This window comes from Electrophorus electricus, chromosome 15 (genome assembly GCF_013358815.1).
Source record: "Electrophorus electricus isolate fEleEle1 chromosome 15, fEleEle1.pri, whole genome shotgun sequence".
Lineage (NCBI taxonomy): Eukaryota > Metazoa > Chordata > Actinopteri > Gymnotiformes > Gymnotidae > Electrophorus > Electrophorus electricus.
The window spans coordinates 5,888,368-5,912,326 of record NC_049549.1 but is presented as its reverse complement, the minus strand read 5'-3'; the positions used below and the strand labels follow the sequence as shown (position 1 = coordinate 5,912,326).

The following is a 23,959-nucleotide window of genomic DNA, read 5'->3' as shown; positions in this document are numbered from 1 at the left end:
AAGTCCCCACTTTGTTGACATCAACAACACTTAGTCCTACGATGATTATGTCCTCAGAAGCACTCGGTATGAAAGTGTACCTCACAATAACCTGAAAAGATCACTCAGAGAAACTGGCCTGTGGACTTTCTCTGTGGCTCAGAAATTGGGTGTGGGTTGAGAATCTAACTGTTCCTTTCCATGATGACATATTTGGATAGTGATTGTTTCAGGACAGACTGGAAAGTTATAAATATATTTTCATATTCATGATAAAATAATAAAACCTGATATTTGTTGGTTTATATTCAGTTTATGCTGTGACTTCCCAATGTTTTAGAGAAGATAGGTCACAGAATAACTTCATTTGCTTCTAGACGTTAAAATGCCTTTGTGTGACTAAGACTATAATAATTTTAGGTGAAATATTTAATTTTTTCAGAACATATGATTAAATTGAACAATTTATTAATATACATCATGTATAATGAATGCTAATGAATTACAGACCAATTTAATTCCATTTTTATTTTATGAAAAAAATCTTAATCTCTCTGTCTTGGACATTCCTGGCCTGCGTTTTGGTCCTGACTCAGACCTGGATGTAGTGGCCTTGACTACACCACTAGTATTGGCAGTTTCCTAAACCTCCATTTATTACCTTTTTGTGCTCTGTCCACATCCCAATTTAATTTATTAATTTCTTCTACTTAAAAGAAAAATTGCAATAAAAAGCACTGCCAATTGGTAAACCTACGCGAGAGGGAGGAAACACCAGATACAAATAGGACACTGGTTTGTTTCCTTGTATTATTTGTCTCCATGGTGACCTACGGTACAATGTAACTCGTCTATAAACTCAAGTTTCTGCAAGACAATAAACCTGTAAGTTCTATGGAACAATTTACATACAGAGCATGCTACTTAAGAATGACCAAACCACACCCTGAGATACACAGCTAACCTCAGCCCATTTGCTTCCGCCTAAAGTTTGTTCATGCAACAAATTAATAAACCACTTTTAAATATCCGATTGCTCAACTCTCAATTAAATCAGAAAAAGATCTGCATTTCAAAAAGTTTTGTTTTTAAAATAAATACAAACTATAATTATGCCATCAAAGGCAGTTAGACCCATTGTTATGAGCATTTTTACATCGATGAAACGGACATGTCATAAGTGGTTTTGAAGACACCAACATGTACATTTAACCTTTAGGTGTTAAAACAAGAATGTTCAACAAGACAAAGCTTATTGCGATGTAATGGCCAATTTCATGTTCTTGTGAAAGAAAATATTGAGAAAGAACCTTTGACAATCTATCTGCCAAACAAAATGCTATAGTACTTAGTATCTAAATTTGTATTAAATTATTATTAAGCAAAAATCAAAATGTCCAACACAAGAGGCAAGAGACTGTCCAACTAGACAGTCCTCAAGCTAGTAAGATAACTGAATTAGGTAAAAGTATTGTTTAGACCCATAAATTAAAAATATATTTTATATTTTCATGCCACTTACCTTGTCAGAATCAGGGGGATAAAAAGCAAAGAGCAATACTTATTCTCATATTATGAACAAATTGTCTTTACTGTTTTATTTTCTTACAGCTGTGGGGAAACCACAAATCATATCTTGATATCTTTACAGTCCCAACAGCACACTATGACAGTGGCTGCACCAGTTCACCTGGGTTTAACCAAAACACTTTAATGGATCCAGAAAAAAAAATGCAAAGAAAACTACATTGTTAATTTAGAATAGCAAAAAACAACAAACAAAAACAAAAACAATAAATCAGTGGCATCATGTACATTTTCTCTGCCAAAGCTTTTGGCTTGCATGCATGCACAAATACTAGAATATCCACTCGCAGCCTTTTTTTTCTAAGCAAACAAAGCCAAGAAGCTGTGACTAGTCAACACAGCGTGCTCTGAATACGCACATCAGACAAGCCCGATCATTTGCAGGCCCACTAGCAACACAAAAGCAAAGAGGAGGAAAAGAGAAAGAAAAAACAAAATCATCACCCAGCATCCCACTTGCCACTCAAGACATCCAAGCAGAACATGGACAAGATCATCGTAGTTTCTCTGTTCCATGATTTATAAGTCACAAAAACTGGGGGCCTGCACTATACACATACACCTCGCATCCTACATAATGATTAAGCGATTCACTTAGCATACGCAATGAACAGTACTATAGCATCATCTGGGGAAAATTAAATATATACTGTGGTTTCTTCCTGAAGCTTAAACTCTGCCCTTTGATTCTCATAATACCTATTAATTGTCTTTTTATAACAGTGTTGCATACTACAGAAGGAGGAGTACGATATATATATAATATAGCTAGAGAGAAGTGTATCTTCAGTGACAGAGAGGACACTTCCCAAGGTAAAGGAAGTGAACACAAACTGATGCAATAACCATTTTGGTTTCTTGCTTACCACGTGAGACCACGAGTGCAGCATGCTATGAAACCCAGTTATCAAAATGAACGAAGCTAGATAAGTCAGTTTGAGGCTACTGTAAACAAACATACAGCTCTGTAAGCAATGAACCCAAGTTGTGTGCAAGTGTCCAAGAAATGTGCAAGGGCTTAAATGAAGACTCCTTTTCCTCTTTGTTTAAAGCATCTGAGCTTTTGCCCCCCCCCCAGTCTTATGCTACAGTTCAATTTCAGTAAACAAGCATTATGCAATTTAGTGAAGATAAACAACTTTGAGTTTCTCAGAAAATAAAACCATTATTAGTGGATGGCTAAATGGGATCCAACAAGGGGACACAAACACCATGAACAAAGTCCCTGCATGTCGAAGATCACAGGCTGCATTTTGGACATGGAAAGTAGTAAAGTGTGTTTCCACCTTGCTGCATGAACACAAGCAAAAGAGCCTATTGTAATATACTGGAATTACAACTGTGCACTTTGAACATTTCCCAAATGTTTGTCTTCTGTAGTGGAGGTATAAGGCTTTTATGTTTAGCATCCTCAATGCCTCGGTGCTGAAAGGCCCAGCCATCGGTTCGGGTGCATGGTCATTTCTCTGCATGTGTACCAAATCATTTCTCTGCATGTGAGACAAAAAGGGGCGAGCCATTCAAACTCCTCCAGCTTCATTTCCGCTTGAATGGCTTTCCTCGACATCCTTACGCCTCACCGCATGTCCCAGGTGAAGACAGGTTGTGGAGCAATTGATGACCTGAGGACCGGAGCCTGCACTCTGGGTGACTGTTCTGATGGAGTGTGGGACCAGGGGCGGGTCCCTCAGGCTCGGTCCTTCCGCTTAAGCTTGTTGAGCTTCTTGGTGCTGCCGTTCTTGTTGAGGAGCTTCATGACTCGCTCTCTGTGGTCCAGCACCTTCATCATGGCCTCGCGGGCCTCCGTGATCTGATCCATCACGAGCTTACAGCGCTGCATGTTGCCCTGTGGAGAGAGACAAGTCAAAGTGACAGTTCAAAACATGCACAAATAAAACAACCTGGAGACACATAGGAGTGTCTTGCTAAGTGGTGAAGACACTCACCTGTATGAGTTCACTGATGCGGTGGAGATCATCATCGGCTCCGGGCTTCTTCTTGGGAATGAGTCCCTCCTGAAGACTCGTCAGGCGACTGTAGACGTCATGCTCCAGACTCGTCTGAGGTGGGGCAGGGAAACAGGGAGACGCAAAACCTTTGTTTTGTCGAAATTGTTGTTCTTGGCTACGGTTTTCCCACCGGATAAGAAGTGTATTAAGTGGTTGAATAAAATGTGCGTTCATTTTATTTTGGTAAATAAGTTACAAAACGGAAAATTATGTACAAGTCGAAAGATAAATTGGGATTAGGGGGAGTTAAGTTAGGTCGGAAATGAAAAATTGCCTTTTGCAAAAATGTAGCGGAAACTATACTTCGGAAAGTAAATTGGGTAGGAGATGTAAATCAGTGGAAGAAAAAAAAAAAAAAAAAAAAAACGCAAGTCAAGGAAACTTGCTCCTTATTTTAAATTAGTATATGGAGACTTTTTGTTTAAATATAGGCAAATTAATATTGATTGGAAGAAGTCCCCAAATAAAATTATATATAAAACAATACAAGACTGATTTTGGGGGATTAGTCAATTATAAGGGTCTGACAGTGACAGAATGCAAAACTTGTATTAAAAATGTACAGTCTAAAAGTAATCTCAGAAAATGTTTGAGATACTGCATGGCTCATTTGTTGGAAGATTGCCTGTAAGATGTATTGTCAAATGGAGTTGTTTTGTTACAACTAAGGAATGTCCGATGTATAACTGCATAGCCAATGAAACGATAGAACACTGCAGTGCACAAGCACTAATGAAATTTAGGGAAAAATGGAGGGCATTGGGTTTAAATGGGGTTGTAACAGGACGAGCATTACGCATGGAGTGTTTAATGAGAATTTGACTAAGAATGCAAAGGACTTTTGTTGGATGCTTGTTTGTGTGATGAACTCGAAAATTTGGAAAACATGATGTAAAATTATTTAGCAATATATAATACCTGCAGAAACGTGTTTAAACAGATTGTGTGCAAATTAAAAAGGCTGAAGACGATTGAAATTAAAAAAAATTAAAAAAAGATTTCCCTGGATTCTTTTGGACATGTAAATGAATAAGGTATGTCTAACTTTAATGTACTGAGTGAAAATCTTGTAAATCCTCCAATTTGTGATATAGTGTTTGTATTGAATTTTTCTTAATAAAGTCAATTTAAAAATACTTTTATTTTTATTTTATTTTTTAAAGAAACGGGGAGAGGTAAGCAGCATAAAGCACCGTCGCATTAATCGCTCAGTCAACATCACTGAACAGTGACCCTGCGAAAGGGCAATCATTTATTTTCCATTCAATTAACCAATCCCAGGGACATGGAGTTTATGAACTTCCTTTGTAGGATGTGCACACAACCATCACAGCAGACATTATACAGCTAGGAACTAGTTGAACTTTCCAAACTAGGGTAGCAACAATAACTTAAATAAGCCCTAAATTAAGAATGAGGATCCTGCTGTGCACCTGACCACATCAGCAAAACTCTGCCTGATGACCAGTGTGAATGAATATGACTACACCCAGACACCACCTGGCAGCAGTGAGAAGGGTGGAGGGAGTTCTCACCAGCTGCACCAGCTGAGCAGCACACAGATGAATCTTCCAGCCTTGAGCTCGTCCGACCACACCCTTCTGACTGGCTACATCTTGCAATGTGCCCTTCTTCTCCTCTGAGACAACACAGCACAGAGTTTTAAAAACAGATTTTAAAAGGGAATACTCAATGAAACAACTAAGGTTCTACAGTCAACATATGAAACTTAAATCCACATGCCAAAACAAACTGGTTCTGATTAGATGGTCTAGAGAGAAGATATATATATATTGAGTGCGTCACACCTTTAACGCGGACGTCGCTGTATCTCTGAAAGTGGTGGTACGCTGCCTTCCAGGGGTTACGGTAGTGTCGCAGCAGAGTGACTGGCGGCCGGACACGAACCGGGACGTATCTCACTCCCTCCTCATCTGGATCAGGCAATCAGCATTGAGGGAGAACAGAGGGGGTTTGGTACAGCCTTAAGCGATATGCGGTTTCTCCAGTGCATAACAGTTTAAAGTGACCTTCCCTTAGTACTTCAAATCCACTTTAGTTTATTATTTAATTTGTACATACAGGAAAGTTTTTGGGAGCATTTTAATCTTAAAATTACCATACTTTTGGAGACACTTACTCTTGTGCAGTACACACTATGGAGGACTCTTTATCAAGGTATTCAACTGCTCTATTATCAGTGAAACAATGTGCATCTTTCAGGACATAAGCAATAACATCTCATAACCCATAAGTGGCAGGAGTCAACAGAGCTCAAAAAGCGACCCACCGATGTATTCCTTTGGTGGAGACTTGCGCTTCTCGGGCCGATGGCCAGGAGGTTTGGTGAGGACTTTCTCCTCGTCGCTACTGTTGGCCTCCATCATTTCACCTCCCTCTGTGGAGATTACGTGCTGCTGCTTACGGGGTTTCTTTCGAGGTGATGCCCCTGGGACTAGGTCTACACCGGGCACTGCCAGAGCTGGGGTGCCACTAGGTGGTGCTGCCCCCACTGAGGTCAAACAAAATATATACATCAGTGGTGAACTACAGGTGCACACCAGCAGGGAATCAACAGTCACAGCATAATTTAATTATTAGACCTGACCAATGTCCAGAAAACACTACAAATGTAAAATATTTGTATAATTATTAAATCACACACCTGGTTTTGAGGTGTCCATTGGTTCTGCCTCCTGCTTGACATTAATTTCTGGGAGGGTGGAGCTAATGCCACAAGCTGCTGTGCTGCTGGCTGCTGGGTGGGAAGGCGGGGCTACTACATTTGCCATTGAAGGGATAGGTGGTGTGACAGCCATGGCAGCTGGAACAGGCTGAGATGGGGGCGTGGTCGATGTCAGCAGGGAGGAGACAGGCTGGGCAGGGACCTGAGAAGAAGGGGGGGCAGGATTCTGTTGCTGTTTCTCAGAGGTTTGGCCAGGTACAAGCTCCACCGTAGCATTCACCGGAGGAGCAAGGCCGACAAGCACATCTGATTTAGGTTTCACTCTGCAAGACACACAGGAGAGTTTTAGCAGTTTTAGAACCATGGGATCTGCATGGCTTGCCACTGAGCCTTCCACTGATGCAAAGAAGTGTGACTGAACCAAATTAACGAAGATCTAATTTGAAAAGCACATTGACGAGTTGTACCCTGCGGGTCGTGGTGATCCTGAAGTGCTCCTCAAACCTCCATCCATTCTGGTGGAGTCACCGAGCTGTGCCGCAATCAGGTTCTTCCTCACAGCAGCACTTCAAACATACAGAATAAGCACAAAGTCAGACACACGCCAGTCATAATGTACCAGACACAGAAATGTCATATTGCATTTATGACATGGGGGGGTGACACCTGATCCACCTGATCCTGATCCAATTCACGAAGGGCTTATTAATTAGCTGATAAGGAGTTGGATCAGATGTGTTCGGGAAGGGAAGGAGATAGATAACTCGAGCCAAGAAAAGTCTAGACTACCCATCCAGAGAGGCCATAAGGAACATTCCTTGATGGAGATCATGGAAACTTGGTAGTGAAAACCCCTTGCACATGTCATGAATGCAGTATGCAGAAATACAGAATTCTAAGAGATTGTGTGTTCACATTCAGGATAGGTTGACGCCTGTAATGTAGCAGACGAGAGGTCTACGTGTTTAATGTTACAGCACTGAATTGTGCAGCGCTGAATCCCTCCAGAGCTTCCCCAGATTGGGGCGGATCTTAGGAGGCCAGCACTGAACACAGTGCGTGAGGGTGGAACTTACCCCTCACTGGCGGGCTTCTTGCGCAGGATGCTGGGACGGGGGGATGATGCCACCGCTGGCGCCCCAGAGCTGCCACCCTGTGGGTGGGACTGTGTTACCGTGGCAGCAGGCTGGCTGGCGCTGAAGGCATTGTTCATGGAGTTGGCCACCAGGGTGGAGCCATCAGCCAGCACCACTAAGGACAGTGAAAAAAGAAAGGAGGCTCAGTGTTACATTAATTCACACGGCAGTTTTATGGTAGACAACTACAGCTGTTTAAAAATATTTAAGTTAAATATACTAATGAACATTCTGTTCTGGTAATAGAGATCCAACCAAACCAAAACCAAATCTGCAAGCTAGAGTTGATCATACTCAATTTCAGAAAGTACACAATTTTTTTAAAAGTAAATGTGACAATTACACATTTGTGATGTCAGTAACAAAATTCTTAAGCTTAAGATTTTTTTAAGGGATTTTTAAAATACTTTTTATAAACAGTGATATTTGAATAAACAGTAAACCAACTGCATCTGTTCTTAGATTCCTTTAATGTAGAAACAAACCAAGTTTTACGGAATATGTTTAGTAGTTGTTTGTGGACCACGAACATGCAACCTAAGCTCCAGGTGCAAGTATGTTCTGCAAGTTAAGGTTCTGAACAGACTGTTCACTTTGCAGTCTACTGGCAGCTCCTGACCTGAAGCCTTGGCCTCAGAGGGGGTTTGCTGAAGGCTGGCAGCTGCCGCCTGGATGCTCTGCGAGGTCATGGCAGTGGAGGTGTGCAGGCCCTGGGCCGCAATGGCTGTGGGCTGGACCCCCTGAGCCACAGCTGCAGGCTGGATGTTCTGAGTGTTGATCTGTGCGATGCGGTCCACCGTCATCAGCTGCATGGGGTTCAGGTGCACAGTGGAGGCCACACCCACGCCGGTCTGGGCCGGCATGGCAGCACTAGGGGCTTGGGCCGTCACTGGGACCAGTACAATCACACACCGTTAGGTTTGGTTTATATTTCTTACAGTAAGCAAGTAGAACGGATGCAGGATGGCTAGTAAACTATACATACCAAATTACCGTGATGTCCAAGTTAGAACATTTACAACACTCTTTATAGAAAAAGTCTTTAAAGGAAAAGCTCTAACGTAGCATGCTGCTTTTATGCAGTATATGCCACTGGAAGCTGTGGTGTCTGAATACGCAAGGTCTAGTACCTGGATAAGGTCGTATGGTGGGGACAGAGCTGGTGATGGGCGTGTAGGTATGGTTGAGAGGGTAAGGGGCTGATTGGTAGGTCGGTAGAAAATACTGAAACTGCACAGGAAGAGGTTGTCTATGGAGAATAAAGATATAATGAGTTACCAGGAGGCACCAATTTGCAAATCACTTACTCTCTCCTTCCCACACACAGACAAACATGCATACAAAAACTCCCAAAATACAGTACTCTTTTTAAAAAATGTTTTTTTTTTTTAAGTGTTTAAAAAAAAAAGTTGGTTCCGAAAACTTGAATGGAGCCAATCGGCAGGATCACCTTTGCGTAATGTTAGCTTTCTGATTACATTTACAGCACTTAGCTGATGCTTTTATCCAAAGCGACTTACAATTCTGACTGAACACAACTTGAGCAATTTAGGGTTAAGGGGGCCAACAGCGGCAACCTGGTGGTGGTGGGACTTGAACTGGCAACTTTCTGATTATTAGTCAAGTGCCTTAACCACGGAGCTACAACTGTCTGAAGACTAGAAAATTCAGCATTAAAATTACTTTTCTATCGGGACTGGGTGTTCACCTGTTGTCACTGCGGTTCTCCATGGTGACGGGGTTAGGGGACGAGCGGTGGGGGGGAATGGGGATGAGGTTTCCTCTCTCACCAGGAAACTCAGGTTGGATGCGGGGGGAGGTGTGTGCAATCTGGGGCACCACTTTGGCTAAAGAAGTCAATGAAAAAGGCTTAAGAGTTACTACATTTTGACAGTATAAAACTATCAGGGCTGGGTTCCCATAGCCCAATACAGATTCAAGATTACAATCCTGTGTAGAGCATTACAGAGGCAGAGCTTCAGCTTAACTGCATGCTGCACTTCTGCAAAAAGACACAATATGTGCAAATTTAAAATAAACTGCTTTTATTTGTTAGGTAAAAAGAAATCAAATTTCATTTGGGGGGGGGGACCCACATACAAATTAAAACTTTTATATATGACATGGAAAAAATGAAATATTAATTATGTATCCTGGAAATGTTAGTCTTGGAATATTTCCCAGGTCCCTAGACAACCGTTTTTGTTAGTATCTAGAGATAACGGTGGGCAGTAATGAAATAATACAGCTATTATTTCTGTTAGAGAAATGTAAACAAAAGTCCCTGCTTAAAAAATGGCTTAAAAGATGGAGAAAACAATTACCAGTTACCATGAGCTCATGCTAACCATATTTGAATTCTCTACACTAACCTTTAATTCCTCTACAAAAGGCAGGCATGATTAAAAATTGCAATGACCTTAAAACACAATGGCTGATGAGCAGTAAATTTCACAATGCACAATTAATTAGGTAGCCACACAGCTCAAAATCAAGACTGCCCAACAGGAGAAGAGGTAAGGTACATTCCCATTGGACAGTGTTCATGTGTCTCAAGTTATCAATTTAACTGAGAAATCCTTTTGTGAGGGGATGAAAGTTGCTTACCCACAGGAATGTTGGTAGGTGTCACTGCAGTAGCAAGGCTGGAATGGGACGCCACTGTCAAAGTAACAATATTACTAGATATCTGGTTTTGCAGTATAGAGCCTATGAAACTGAGCATGTTTTAAGAAACACGACTGTCCTCATCATTACCAACATGCATAGCCAAAACCCAAATACAAGCAATTTTTCCTTCTGGTACCTTACATCACATAAATCCTCAAATTAATATTAGCATGTTTTGGTTTAGTGTTTTATTTTACAAAACTGAAGTATACAAAAACTAAAGAAAAGAAGAGAGACGTGTAAAACTACTCCTACCTGTTGTTGTGGGAGATGGAGCAGTGTTAGTGGCCAGAATAGGGGCGACGGTTGCTGCAGCAACGGGTGACACGGCGCCAAAGATCTGTTTCTGCAAGCAACAAGAGGGATAATATGATGCACACTATGCTGCCATCATTGAGCTGCCAACCTGTTTTCTTTCGAATAAGAAAATCTAGCTCTTCTGGGCACAGAATGTACATAAAAAGTGTGTTCAATAATACTATTCCAAGTAGAATAATTTATATCACCAAGATTTCTCCCGCTCCTCTGATATAAAATAGGTGGTGGTCCTTATGTTGTGTGATGCTTATAGAAACTTTACTCCCTACAATCAGAAGGGTATGCCCCTCCCACAGACTGTCCACACACTTCTGCTTTCTCACCCTTTTAAGTCTGAGCAACCTAGCAAGCTAGGAAAGTATAATTAGAGTCTATGAGATGGTTCCTTCAAAGGCATCCACATTTCACCATCCACGGCTAGCCGTTTAAGCTTATACTTTTGTTTTAAAAACCAATCAAGCTGTCAGCACCTGTGAACCGGCTTATCTGGTGTCTGAACCTCAAAACTATTTGCATCATTATCCTGCTCTTTGTCCACACGTGCGATTGCATTACTCAGATTCCCTCTCCTTGCAGCATCATATTCAGCTGCATTTCATCATAGTTCTGTCTCACTAATAAGCATTTTCATTACTTTTATAATATGTTCCCTGGGTCCCAGATTAATTTTCAGAATTATCGCGTAACAATGTTAAGATACTGGTGCATAAGGCTACTCAGATTGGAACTGTTGTATTGAGGAAACCACACAAATCTAGAAATAAAGACTACAAACAAACCCCTCTGACCTGTGCCATAGTGTGTGTGAGGGGCTTCTGAGCACCAATTGCTGGATGTGGAGGAAGGTTGATGCGTGTGGGCGTGTCTCGTGTTTGAGGAGGCCGCTGGATACTCAGGGTTGCCGGGGAATGATGAATGGTTAGAGCAGAACGCCTGCGATTGGAAAGGAAGACATCATTTCATTTATCTGGAGACTACTTAAATATAATTTTAAAGAGCTGACACTGATCCTTGGAGTGTTATTACTGATAAAGCATGTCATTAATTGGGAGGCAGATAGTTAAGCATTATTACAGTTACTAAATTAATAATCAAAAACTAGAAAAAAGTTCTAGATGGTATACTGGTTGACCTCCAATATCACCTCTAAAAGCCATCATTGTTTTAATAGCCACCATGGCCTGTGGTGGTTTCTCCTCTTACCCATGGACAATGTCTCCTGTATGAGCCGCCACTGTGCTAATGACAGGAGACTGGGGCCTGGCTGCTGTGACTGGAGCCACTACTGTAGACAGCACCGCCGTGGAAGTCGTGACTATGGGTCTCGTCTGGAACTCAAACACATGGCCATCAAATACAGCCTACCCATTCAATGGGTAACTTTTCAGAACCCAGTGGTACAGTACTCCTCAGCAAGTGCTGCAGCAACCAAAGAAATGCATTTTCAAACCTCTCTTTTCCACTAAAACATTTATAATGCTCTGGGACTATGAGGCTGGGGTTCAATGGTATCTGGGATTCATTGTGTTATTGTGATAGAGATTATGCTGCACATAAAGCTAGTATATTTTGTCATAAAAAAAACACACAAACAGTAAACATAGTAAAAATTAATAAATTAAACAAATAAAACCTATTATGACTCGTTCTGCACTGCCTGTGATGCTGTTTCATCAGTGCCTGATATGTGATTTTATAGCTGATGGCCGTGAAGCGTGGAGGTAGGAACCTGGAGAGGCTGGTGGATGAGGTGTTGCACTGTGGGATGCCCTGCGCCACTATTCGGATTGGACGCCGGCCTCAGCACAGTCGGTCCTTTGGAGCTGGACATCACGGCGGCTGCTGCAGCACCTAGGATTTAGACAGCACCACAAACAAGTTCAGTGACTCTCGTGATGAGTAACCCCATATCCATCTGATATTGACTGCTGAGCACTAACAGTTAATGCGCAACCATGTAGCAAAGACCTTTGGTTTCAACCACAGGGACCATGTTGACTTGAGATCAAACAGCTCTCGTAATAGCATGGCAGAAGCAAAGCCATGATTTCATATGGAGGTTGTATTTGCACAGACGCACCTCGGGGTAAGTGGGTGGGGAACGGGTGTGGAGGAGCAGCAGAGGACCCGATCCCGCTACGAATGATCTGCACGTTGGTCATGATGCGGTGCAGGTTTCCGGTATGACCCTTGTGGCGAACATATTAAAATACATTCAAGTAAGTTGCAGTGTGTTGCTTCAAACCCACTCTGACGAGCAGCAGCCCTTTCAAAATACACCAAAACACACAGTTACCTGCAAGACATGACAAACCAACAGCAACATCAAGACTGATAAATGAGAATATGAAAGAACAAAATTATATTATCCTGTTGGCTCAGTTACCTGTTGGCCACTGATGGCTGCCACGGGGATCCCAGATGCCTGTGGAATAGTGCTCTCCATGGTCACAGTAATGTGGCCAGGCACCTTGTGGGTCACGGCGAGGTGCCCCTGAGCCGACACTGGGGCAGGAGCAATTACACGGCTAGGCATGGTGGTCTTCAGAGCGGACTGAAAGACACAGACAGCATATGAATTAACCACTAGCTCAGCAAACAGACTAGAGCGCCGGCCAGTGAGCCACAGTGGTCAGGTTAAGGTAGAAATTTTACTCCCAATCTTAGAGAATTACAGCACTGTCCAGCTTTGTGCTCACCTTCGCAGGCCCCTCGGTGAAGGCGATGGGCACGCCCTGGGGAACGTGAGCCGAGGCAGCAGAGACAGCCGGGGCCGAGACAGGCGCTGTGGCTGGCTGCACAGGGAGGTGCTGGGCCAGGGGGGCGGGCGCGGCTGACGTCCCTGCGTGGGCCTGGGGGTACGGCCTCACTACCACAGTCTCCTGCTTGTCGTCTCGAAGTGGGGCGGCCGCGATGGGAGCGTGGTCACCGTCACGACCAGCATCTTCGTGGCCGCCTGGGACAGAGCAGCGTTCGCTCAGTGAATTGGCACAATTCTGCAAACCTCTAGAGCTGCATTTGCATTTGTGTAAGAATATTCCATTTAACACAAATTAAAGTTGGTTATTGCACATATACACATGTACGCAGTATAATGAAAAGTTAAGTCACAAGTCTCAAGGTGAAATACAAACAGTGATTATGTCCAAATCAGTGGGCAAAAATAAATAAAGTCTGTACAATGTCTGCCAACTAAAAAGGTACAAGTTAGGAGTCTAGACTCTTTTGGCAAACTTGCTTTGTGACAAAGTGAACTGAATTTCACTATAAAGACACAGTGTTCTGACCTGCGTTGGTTGGCTTGCCTTGGACCACAGTAGTGTTTCCACCAGGTGCCTGTCCTTGTGCAAGCCCTGGGGGCAGTCCTGCTCGTGGGTACTGCTGAGAACTCATCTTGTGGTACTCTCACGTCCTGAACTCACATCAGTGACATCAGCTACTGCCCAATATATGGCCCGCAATCTGAGGAATACGATTAATTAGCATTTGCAGGGTCTGTAAACACAGCAATTGTACTTCAAACCACACACTCTTGCCCAGACTTGCTTAAGCGCCATTTCACCATAATGGCCAGATAATGGTACTGCTGAATCTACCAAAGAGGGAGCAGCCAAATACATGCAGTTTCACTGTACATCTATCAATAATATCGGTGTCACCGTGACTGTGCAAGAAATCTTTGTACTGATTTTTTTTACATATTTAAGTTACTTACTATAGCTCAAACCTATATGCTTACAGTCTGCCCAAATCAAGACAAGACTGGGTGAAAAACACTAACGAACATCCCCGCCCGCCGCCACCACACGGTTTTTGATGGGGCAGTACCGGAAGAAAACATCGATATTAGGACAAGGGCAAAAATGTGCAGTACGCCTGAACCAGAGTGGGATATCTCCTAGCTGGCGAGCTAGCTGTAGCCGGTGCGTTTGCTCTCCTGTGTCATATTCTGCTGTTGATTAGTTAGCTAAGAGCCGCGGATGCTCACCAAACCGTAAGGGTTATTTTCACTAGCTACAAAAATTGCATTTTGCAGTGAACTGTTCTAGAATAGCAATATTTTAGCAAGTATGCCAGCTACTGATCTCCGAATTACAAACAACGTACAGCAAATATAGCCGAATATTCGACAAGGAAATGAACGAGAAGGTGGTTGGCTTGCTAGCTAAGCCTAACAAATTAAATGATCGGTTTCAGTTAACCCCAGTCAAGTTAGCTAGCTAGATTCCCAAGATTGTCAAATTTTATTTCTATGTTTTTTTATACCAGCAAATATAGTTAACCTATGTAGGAAATAACACAAGCGGCGTCTTTGGTACGGATAACTAGCCAGATAGCTAACATGACATGGTCTGTCAGTTGTGGCTTCTAGAGAGAAAGCTAGCTAGCTGTGCTAGCTAATAAGTGAGAACAAATAAACAAGTTTTACAAACGAGTGAAAATTGATTTCGCTCACTGAGACAAAGTAACTACTGTTAGGTGCTACTTTCAAACAAACGCTGGTATTATATCTGTGAAGCTTTCCAACGATTATATATTTTCAGTTGCAATATCTGGACTTAACCTACCTTAAACCCGCTACAAAAACTCTCCATCCGTTTTATACCCCGAACTCCCGGCAAATGACCAATGACAGTAGCGTGAAACTGGCTTCGGTAAACGTTATTCATATCCGGTGCCAGATTTCAAAATAAAATTGTAGGAACTATCGAAAATACAGGTTAACGTTTGCATGATTTGTGAACCAAGGCATTCCAACGCTAGCTCTGTGTAATATCTTAAGAAATGTTGTTATCTGAGGGTCTACCATCATCCCATCCATTACTCTCAGCATCGCAATCTTGGAAAAAAAGCCCTGCTTGTTAATACTCTAATTTGCAGAATATATATGAAGAGGTTATCTACTCACTTTAACATATTTAATAGATATTGCTTATGGTAAGTAGTTTTCTTTACTATTTGGAATAAATCTGGGATTTACTGTTAACACACACAACACACTTCACTCTCAAGTTGCAGATTCAGGTCAAGTTTTATATGCCTCAAACATACTGGACGTGCAAGAAGGCCAAAGGGCATGAGAAAACAGCACTGGTCTTCTAAGCAGAAGAGCAATGGACACTCAAAACTACCTTACCTTCAACCACCAATTTGAGCTGTCATTGAAAATCTGAATAAGGGACTGTCTTGAGATTCCTCTTTCTCCTCAGAGTTCCTTCCACATAAATTCAGCAGTGTTCTTGACCTTGTGAATCATCAGACCAGTTCTTATTCATCCGGGTTTATCATGCATACATTCTGAACACTGTTCACTACTGCTACCTGTATTAAGATTCCAGGTACATCAGCGCCCTTCTCACAAACACCTGGAAATGCTGTTCCCTTTATCACTATAAAGTACTCTTTGATCCAAAAGGGCTGATGGACAACCGACACCACCACAGAAAAAAATGTCAAGCAAATCTGCTTTTAAAAAAAAAGCAATTTCCTCAGACAATATGTACCTGACACAAATACGTTTGCACTGATATTACTTCAGCATGACAAGATTTTTGTCCTATTACACTGGGGTGAACCCCTCACACTCATTCTGCATATTCCATTGACTGAATAATTAACAATGTGACTTAAAAATAGGCATTTAAAAACATTGACAAAAATCTATTCATTTTTGCAGGTCAATATTATGTTACAAAAATCATAAATATAGTTATTTGACAAGTACAAAGCATTGAAGTGACAAGAAAAGTGCAAAGTTATATAAATAAACTGGAAAATAAAAACTAAATGAAAAAAAACAACTATGTTGCTGAACACATCAGAAACATAGGATAATGAATAAAACATTAAATTATACACAAAAAGGGAACAATCTCTCTCTCAGCATATTCTGTACACAAATGGCCATTTATCTGAGTTCACAAAAAGGGAGCTGAGTGTAATACTTCAGTTTCAGCCATTTTACTGTGGACATATAATACTTGTATAATGCTAAGGGAAATGAGAGATTTACCAACACTATTTAATAAAAGCATGATATTCTGAGAAGGCACTATGAAGGCAGATAGGTTTCCCTCTATTAGTTGAACGGTGGTGGCACACGTTACCAAAGCTTAAGGGTATTTTTTCCTACCCAAGTGGCTACATGGCTATGCAGACACAAAATATTCTCTCTTAAAGGGATACATCAAACAAAACATACTACCATACTTAATGAATAAAAGCTAGTAAATTATGCAAAGCAGATCATATAATTCTGCAAATGAGAACACTAACTGGTGCCCCAATACCTTTCATTCATCATTAAGTATATTAGCAAATTTAGATGAAATATTCCTTTAAGAGTCAACTATGGTGGTTTTACTACACTACTGTACTGAACAGGGCATTTTCGCTATAAAGGGCAAAGGGATATGAGGGCAAACACAGTTACAATCAGTGAGACAAAAATCCTTTGCACAAAGCCCTTAGAGACACAAGCAAACTAGCTATGCCATCAGTGTTACGGCTCTGGTACAAACAGGTCGGTCTTATAAATATCTACCAATGACAAAGTATGTCATTTGTGATGCCTATGGCGAGATCATGTCCGCTGTGGACAGTGTTGTGCTGACACTTTGATTAGGTTTAGTGCAAAAACGAAGTGTCACCTTCATTTGATCAACCCTGAACGCCACCCCATTGAAAAGTCCCCCGGTCCTCTTGTTAATTATTGGTTACAGTATTAACTTGTCTTTTTTCCTTTGTGCATTTGTATGCTGCTTTCAATACCTGTCCCTTTGTGTGAAGGCTGCTTTCTCAGTGAGGAGAATGGATAAGGAGCTTCCTTTTGTCATGTGGACGTTGCCTCCAGGTAACTCTGAAGTTTACGCACAGTCGATTCATCCAAGGAGAATAGGTCAAAGTCAAACGTGGTGTTGGTGACATTGAAATGGCCTGTCTTTTCAATCAGATTTACTATCTGAAACACATACAAAAGAATAACATCAAACACAAATGTTAAATACGACTCCATTCATTTGTCAAGAATCCACCGACAGTGTTTGCCTCCCAGTCGCCAGGAACCCGAGAGACAGTCCATATTTTTTTGCTTTATGGCAGTTTGTCTCACACGTGAATCAGCCACCAAGAACACTGAATTCTTGTTCATTAGTTCTTATATCTAGGACAGAGCAAAAAAGCACACCATCTGGGGGTGTCTGATGACTGGGCAGCTGAGAATCACCACACTACAACATGTATGTAGAGTGGACTCATCTGGAAGAATACAGAGAGGCTCTGGCCTCTGATGGTTCACTGTTCTGACCTGCTGTAAAATATTCCTCTCTCTCAGAGCCATCAGCCTGCGATGGAGGTCAACCAGCTCCTCTGTGTAGGCCTGAAAGTACAAAAGACTCATTGCAATGTCAGCGACAAACCATGCAAATCCTCACTGCCGGATCCTGAAGGACTATCGCAGTGGAAGCCACCCAGGACCGCAACATGAACATTTGGGCAATTAATTTAGATGAAGTTGCATTCAGTTTATTTACCCTTCCTACCTTGTCCTCTCCCCTCTTAAGTGTCTTCTCTCTGGTGCACGAGTCTGGGCTTTTTTTCTCCAACATCTACAAACCAAAACAAAGAGTCTTCTTTAACCCCAATTATGCTTTTGTGGGAATTTTTCTTTTCTCCTTGACACCTGTAACCTGTTCTTCTTGACCCATTATCTTAAAGCATAAATTAAGCATATACTTGTCACACTTGCAATGCAAATAAAACCATGATAATGATTTTAAAGCTTAAATCCAGGTGCTTTCTTAATTCATTTGCTTGATTTTCGTAGTTCTCGGTGCTGTAAATATGAACTGTACCTTAAGGTTCACTGTACTGAGTTTGGGAGGAGGTGATGGAGCCTCCTGGCTGGGGGGGCGAGGCTCTTCAATGTCACTTTCACTGTCCATGCTTAAGCTGAAAAGGAAAGAGGGCATGTTTACATGTTGAGCAGAAGAAGTAGAAAAAGCATGCAAGGTTAGCACTGGGCCAGACCGTGTAATGAGCTCTGGTCACTGTAGGAACATTATGCATGACAAATGGATTAAATGGACAAAAATAGCTATGTTACAATAATGCTGCTGTATACTGTGATTTTTACATACCTAGCAGCAGATTTAAAAGCATTGGAAAACCCTTGACGTGCAATGACTAAAGAGTCTGCATTCTTTTCATCAAACTTATTTACATTTACTGAATCATCAATATCATGACACATCAAAACACTAACAGAACACTAATCTGGAAGATGTGTGATCAGTTCGCACGCCCATAAAATATTATGCGATTTATTAGAGGCTCATATGCATATTGTAGCCTTCTGCAATAGGCTGCAGTTCTAACACATAAAAATGCCACTGCAAAAATCATCTACGTCTCAAAACTGCAAGACCAACAACCTCTGAAGCATAAATCAATTAATTTAGGGAACTGCTCCATCTATACTCTACAATTTCTGCATAGATGCAAGAAGAACTCTTCTTACAAGAACAGAATCCAAGCAAGCTCATTCGATATCTACTGAGGAGTTGCCATGGTATATACCGAGAATCCTGGTTAGGTGGAGGGGTCTTCATAGGTGTCTCCACCTCTGAGCTGCTATCATCGTCAGAGCCCTCAGAATGCATATCTTCCACCATGGAGCGTAAAGGTCCTGCACAAAATGCTTTCACTCTTAGATATGCACACTTATAGAACATAGTCCACACTTGGTACACCTACACTTAAGTTTTAAGCCCAGTCCAGTCCATGTTTTGTCTCTTTCTTACATTCTTAGACACCTTAACTGAGAAATCAAGAACCTGTTAAGGCCAAAAAAAACTGCACATCCCTGACTAAGGAATCCATATGCAATCTATATACTTAGTAAAGACTGTATTCTTCTACCCGTGGCCAAAACTGAAAAGACACTGAAAAACAGGAATCCACTATTGACTGTAAATGCTCTTACCTTGGCCTTGCTTCTGAGAGGGCTCAAAGTCTGAGTCGGAGCTGGAGCTGGAGCTGGAACTGGAGGGGCTGGACTGGGCCGACTGCTTCAGGAAAACACAGTCACATGGTAAACCACTCAAACCTTGGGTCTCTGCAACCCTCTGCCAGTCCACACACATTCATTCAGTTCTATAGCCAGCTGAGCTGATTTCCACAGCCCCTGACACAAACTGTAAAGGACACAAACTGTAAACCAACAAAGATGACGTTCTACACCAGACAAAACAAACACACAAACAGCATAGTGACTATGGCGGAAGAGTCGCAGCTCACTTCACCTCAGACTTGGATGAAGCCTCGTCTTCCGAATTGGATTCTTCTGACTCAGGCTGCCTCTTCACCTCTGGGACGTCGGGCCTCATCTTGGCCCAGTGGCTTTTTTCTTTGGATGCTTTCTTCTCTGGGTAGGCAGAGGGGGTAGTTGACGAAATACGGGGGGAGGTGCCACTGAAACCTCCACTGGAGGATCCCTTCGTGCTAGTGGATGAACGATATGACAGATAATCATTATCCCATAATTTATATCAGATTTATGATGACATTTTACATTTTGTTTTTAACAATTGGCCAATAAATTCATAGTCCAACTTTGGCAAAAAAGGTCAAATTTGAAGCTGCCCAAAGTGGGGGGGGGAAAAAAAAAAAAAAAAGATATATTGATACAGTCAAGCACACTTAGCAATACACTATGATTCAATACATCATTTTCACTAAGACATGATATATCCATTTGCATTGCTCAGCCCCACTCCACAGTGTCAGAGCCTAACCTTTTCTGTTTCTTGGTGCTCAGTTTGGGTGACTCTGTGGTGGAAGGGGGGCGTTTGCTCAAAGCTCGTGCCTCAATTTGCCCTCCTCCTCCACCCCCTCCACCTGCTGCTGATCCTCCACCTTTGGGGGACGTGCCATCTATCTTGGACTCCCTCAGAGTGAGCTTGGGCTCTTTGAAGGCCGCCTTGGGCACGACTTTCCCTTCCTCCTTCCCCCGCACATCCGTAGCCTTCCTCGAGGAGGAAGAGGAGGAGGAGGAGGATGGCTCCCGTGTGGATTTGCTCCCCTCACGGTCACTCTCCCTGGACGTGACCTTGCTCTCTGAGTCTTTGCGTGAGCGGTCCCTGTGCTCTTTGGCTGGCTTATGAGGCTTGGGGCCTTTGCTGCTCCCGCCTGCTCCATCTTTATTTGGCTCCTACAGGTATAGAGATTTAAATCTTTTGTGACATACACTTACCAACACATACTTCTTTTGTAGGTAAACATGCAAATTACTTTAGCAGAACAGGGGTCTCAAACTTTACTGTGACTTTGTAGTAAAACAGTTTAAATGCAACATGGTTTACCAACCTTTATCCCATGCGAGGATTTGATCTTTTTAGGGTCGGAGAAGGCAGACAAAGGAATAGTGGGCAGCATGGGATAATCCGGACCAGGCTTTGGCATCAACTCTGCTCCCTCGGGTATCACCATCACCTGTGAGAAGAGAAACAAAGAAACTGAGAAGCCAACAAAAACAGGCGAAGTAAAACATTGAGCAGAGAATAACTGTTGTCTGGTAGGACAGCTCGATAGCAAACAAACAGCCCAACTTACCCCACCAGCTTTGACCAGTTTGCGACGAAACTCATGCGTGGGGTTGTTAAATGTGAGCTTTTCACAGCGCAGGTGATTGACCGGGGGGTTGCCTTCCAAGTTCAGGAAGAGGTCATAATTAAAGCAAACTTTCTTAGGCTCCTCCTACCAAAAACATGATCAGAAAACACCCATTTCTCACCTGTTACAGATAGCAAGTTTTAAAATTCACTTATCCTCAAAGTTCAGAAAAGTCTAAGTTATTTCTATCTCTGTACCCTGGCAAAGCTCCAAAACATGGATCACACAGCAAGAGACTTTGAAAAGTCAACACTGAAACAGATAACATGAAAACTAACTCAAACTATTACAGTCTTACTGTGACACAATACAAATTAAATTTATTCCTATCATTTTCTCAGCTCTTCTCTGCTCAGTAACATATAGTAAATGCTCCATTAAACTGCATGTGTTCATCTGCCTCTGACACCATTTCGTTGAGTTAGTCTAATACTAATACTGCTTCTTAGTGAAAAACTAAAACCCTGCAACCTTTGATCTTCACCAAGTTGCAACATGTCTAATCTTTCCATTTTTCCCTGGGTCAGACAAGTAATAACAGCAGCAAAAATCTTTCCACTCAACTGGACAAGATATGTCATGTTATATTACCCTTTCAGCAGTTCTTTTAGCAAATAGTGTCATGGACATTGAGCAATGGAAGACTCACAATGCCAACAGAACTCACACAGATGCAATGTGAGTGTGTATGCTCACCTTGTTCTTAAAGTAAACCTCAATAGGCATAAGAAATCCAGCATAGCCCGATTCTTCCACCTTATATGGAGGCTCCTTACACACTACACAGCAAGAACAAGCATATGCACTAATGTCAAACAAACTGCAAAAACAATCATGATCATGGCTATTGATTATGGGTTGCACATCATGTTACCTGTCTATAATAAACAAGTCCAATGACCACAAATATATAAATGGATTTGACTGCGTTATGTTACCTGTGACATAATTTGTGTTCCTACGTATTGCAAGTACTGTAAACTGAATGAACTGTAAAAATCTACTGACACACAGCAAGTACAACAATTTATGCCTTTACCAATTTAAGTACAATGCTACAATGTCTCAGGTACAATTGCCAAAAAGCGCACACGTGCCTCTCTTGGGCTTTGGGAAGCTGTCGTGTAGCCTGAAGACAACCCTCTCCACAAAGTGCTGGATGTCACATGTCTCTGGGCCTCGGACAAACACCATCCAGTCGTGTGTGAAGCCCTCGGTGGTGGCCTTCTTCCGTAGCTGGGCCCTATGGCCAAGCTCGAGCTTTACCTGCACCGTGCACTGCCATAGCAAGGAAAACAAAGCAGGTGAGCCTACCCCACCACTGCCCAGGGCAAGCAGGACATTCCCACCACTGTCGGGGTCCCCGACATATGCACAATCTCACATATTCCTCTCCTCATGCAGAGGTTAATAACTCCCCAGTGGTTTGAGTCAGGTATGTTGCAGCAGGAAAGGCCCAAACGTTTACAGTGCATGGTTTTATCGAGACTGAGATTAGATTTCACTGAACATGAGACACACCATCATGATGACAAGATGTCAAGAATTACACATTTTACAGTCCACAAATATGAACAATACATGAGATGTAAGTAGCTGTTTTTAAAAAAATGGACTTGGGAAACAGAAGTTTTATTGACACAACCTTCAGTGAGTGCATTTGGCTGATTCGGTTTCTATGAAAACACTAAAAAGTTAATAGGACTGTAAGTGTTGGCTTAGTGGTTAATATGTCCCTTTCCAATGTTGAGTAAGTTCTAATATTTCCATCCAGAATGGAAAGCCCAAAGCTGTTTAACTATAAGAGTAGGGTCATCATTAATAGTTAGCTACTGCAGATGAGTTTTTTTTCTGACCAGCCAACTTACAGGTAAGTTCAAATAGATGTTTTAAGACATTAAGCATACTCGTTCAATAATAATTTGCACAATATGAACAGTTATGTATAAAGGTGTCCCACATATATTAAATCCGCATACTTGGACAAAGGACAGGTGTGGCTAAAGCTCGGGTCAAAGAGCTAGCTAACTATGATCGCTACCTAGCAGTACAACTGTAAAGAAGGAAAAAGTCGTAGCCAGGTAGACATTTGCAGGTCATACTAGCACAACACGAAGAAAACGAATAATATTTTCTATACAAACTACAAACAACTTGTCTGTTTTGGTCAACTCATCGAAGTAACACATCGTCGTTGTTACTCCGATTTATTCTCCCTGTGAATTTAAATACATTTCTGAAAACTCTAACTTGCTAGCTTGCTAGAGCCACAGTTAACCAGACTATCGAAGAATTAAAAATTCTGTGGCCACCCAAGGCCGAATACTCATCACAGGAAGGTCGCTAGAAAGATCCATGTGACCAAAGAGATAGTCCTGACATCAAACCTATTTGTATGTTTACATGCATTGCTCATCTTTTTATCCACACTGATGCCATTTCTGACCAACAAGAGTAATGTGAATAGCCTAGCTGGCTAGCATCCTGGCAAATATAGCTAACTACTGACGTTAAAATGTTAGCAAGCGGCCTGACTGCTCATGCATTTGTATGCTTCTGTTTTAATTAATGCTAATTTCTCTAGCATGGGTAATATAACTTGACAGCAACATTACGGGCCCGTTACCATATTCTCCATTGTTGCCAAGACTCTGGTTGCTTTTATTTACAGGAGCGTTGAAGAAGTCTGAACCTGCATCCTCGTTGTGACACATCGGAACCAGTGTGAAGTCAGCGACGCTACAATTATTTTTCAAAAATGGAAGAAACACTTATAGAAATTCAAAATTAAAGTCGAGCCCATTACGTCCATCTCGGCCCTCGTTATAATGGATGGCTCGTGCAAGTGAATGCTATCACCTACTATTTCTATGTGCTAATATGGATATCAGGCTAGGTTGCTT

At 42.0% G+C, this 23,959-nt stretch overlaps 2 protein-coding genes and 1 long non-coding RNA gene across 6 annotated transcripts; 1 reads left to right on the top strand and 2 right to left on the bottom strand.

Moving 5' to 3' along the window:
- Window positions 1-1,551: 1,551 nt before the first annotated feature.
- sap130b (Sin3A-associated protein b) lies at window positions 1,552-15,097 on the bottom strand. Its single transcript, XM_027027166.2, has 21 exons — window positions 14,954-15,097; window positions 13,673-13,847; window positions 13,085-13,341; window positions 12,772-12,939; window positions 12,466-12,574; window positions 12,115-12,236; window positions 11,589-11,713; window positions 11,174-11,318; window positions 10,323-10,413; window positions 10,005-10,058; window positions 9,106-9,244; window positions 8,528-8,646; window positions 8,017-8,286; window positions 7,338-7,512; window positions 6,729-6,827; window positions 6,241-6,584; window positions 5,866-6,087; window positions 5,384-5,509; window positions 5,111-5,214; window positions 3,513-3,626; window positions 1,552-3,412 (listed from the first exon to the last, which is right to left on the bottom strand). The coding sequence occupies exons 2-21, from the start codon at window positions 13,776-13,778 to the stop codon at window positions 3,254-3,256; spliced, it is 3,048 nt and encodes a 1,015-aa protein (XP_026882967.2). The 5' UTR covers window positions 13,779-13,847; window positions 14,954-15,097; the 3' UTR covers window positions 1,552-3,253.
- On the top strand, window positions 14,214-17,907 carry LOC113588147. Its single transcript, XR_003411825.1, has 4 exons — window positions 14,214-14,308; window positions 17,175-17,238; window positions 17,539-17,623; window positions 17,719-17,907. It is a non-coding gene; the product is annotated as an uncharacterized LOC113588147 (long non-coding RNA).
- On the bottom strand, window positions 15,399-23,769 carry mllt1b (MLLT1 super elongation complex subunit b). Of its 4 annotated transcripts, none has more exons than XM_027027177.2 (13): window positions 23,683-23,769; window positions 22,154-22,334; window positions 21,753-21,835; window positions 20,997-21,140; window positions 20,751-20,876; window positions 20,180-20,595; window positions 19,688-19,886; window positions 19,369-19,453; window positions 18,963-19,071; window positions 18,239-18,335; window positions 17,918-17,992; window positions 17,692-17,763; window positions 15,399-17,346 (listed from the first exon to the last, which is right to left on the bottom strand). In XM_027027177.2, the coding sequence occupies exons 1-13, from the start codon at window positions 23,692-23,694 to the stop codon at window positions 17,218-17,220; spliced, it is 1,728 nt and encodes a 575-aa protein (XP_026882978.2). In that variant the 5' UTR covers window positions 23,695-23,769; the 3' UTR covers window positions 15,399-17,217. The 4 variants fall into 4 exon arrangements, with proteins under 4 accessions (XP_026882978.2, XP_026882992.2, XP_026882985.2 ...); XM_027027191.2 differs by having other exon boundaries at window positions 17,927-17,992; XM_027027184.2 differs by having other exon boundaries at window positions 19,369-19,450.
- Window positions 23,770-23,959: the final 190 nt, after the last annotated feature.

Coding starts and splice junctions, on each gene's coding strand:
- mllt1b (XM_027027177.2), bottom strand. Junction 19,454..19,687: donor AGGCTTCATCCAAGTCTGAG/GTGAAGTGAGCT, acceptor GTTTTCCTGAAG/CAGTCGGCCCAGTCCAGCCC. Junction 17,764..17,917: donor GAGAGGACAAGGTAGGAAGG/GTAAATAAACTG, acceptor TTGTACTTTCAG/GCCTACACAGAGGAGCTGGT.
- sap130b (XM_027027166.2), bottom strand. CDS start 13,778: ATGAGTTCTCAGCAGTACCCACGAGCAGGACTGCCCCCAGGGCTTGCA. Junction 11,714..12,114: donor TCATCCACCAGCCTCTCCAG/GTTCCTACCTCC, acceptor TTTGAGTTCCAG/ACGAGACCCATAGTCACGAC. Junction 8,647..9,105: donor GAGAACCGCAGTGACAACAG/GTGAACACCCAG, acceptor TATTCTCCATAG/ACAACCTCTTCCTGTGCAGT.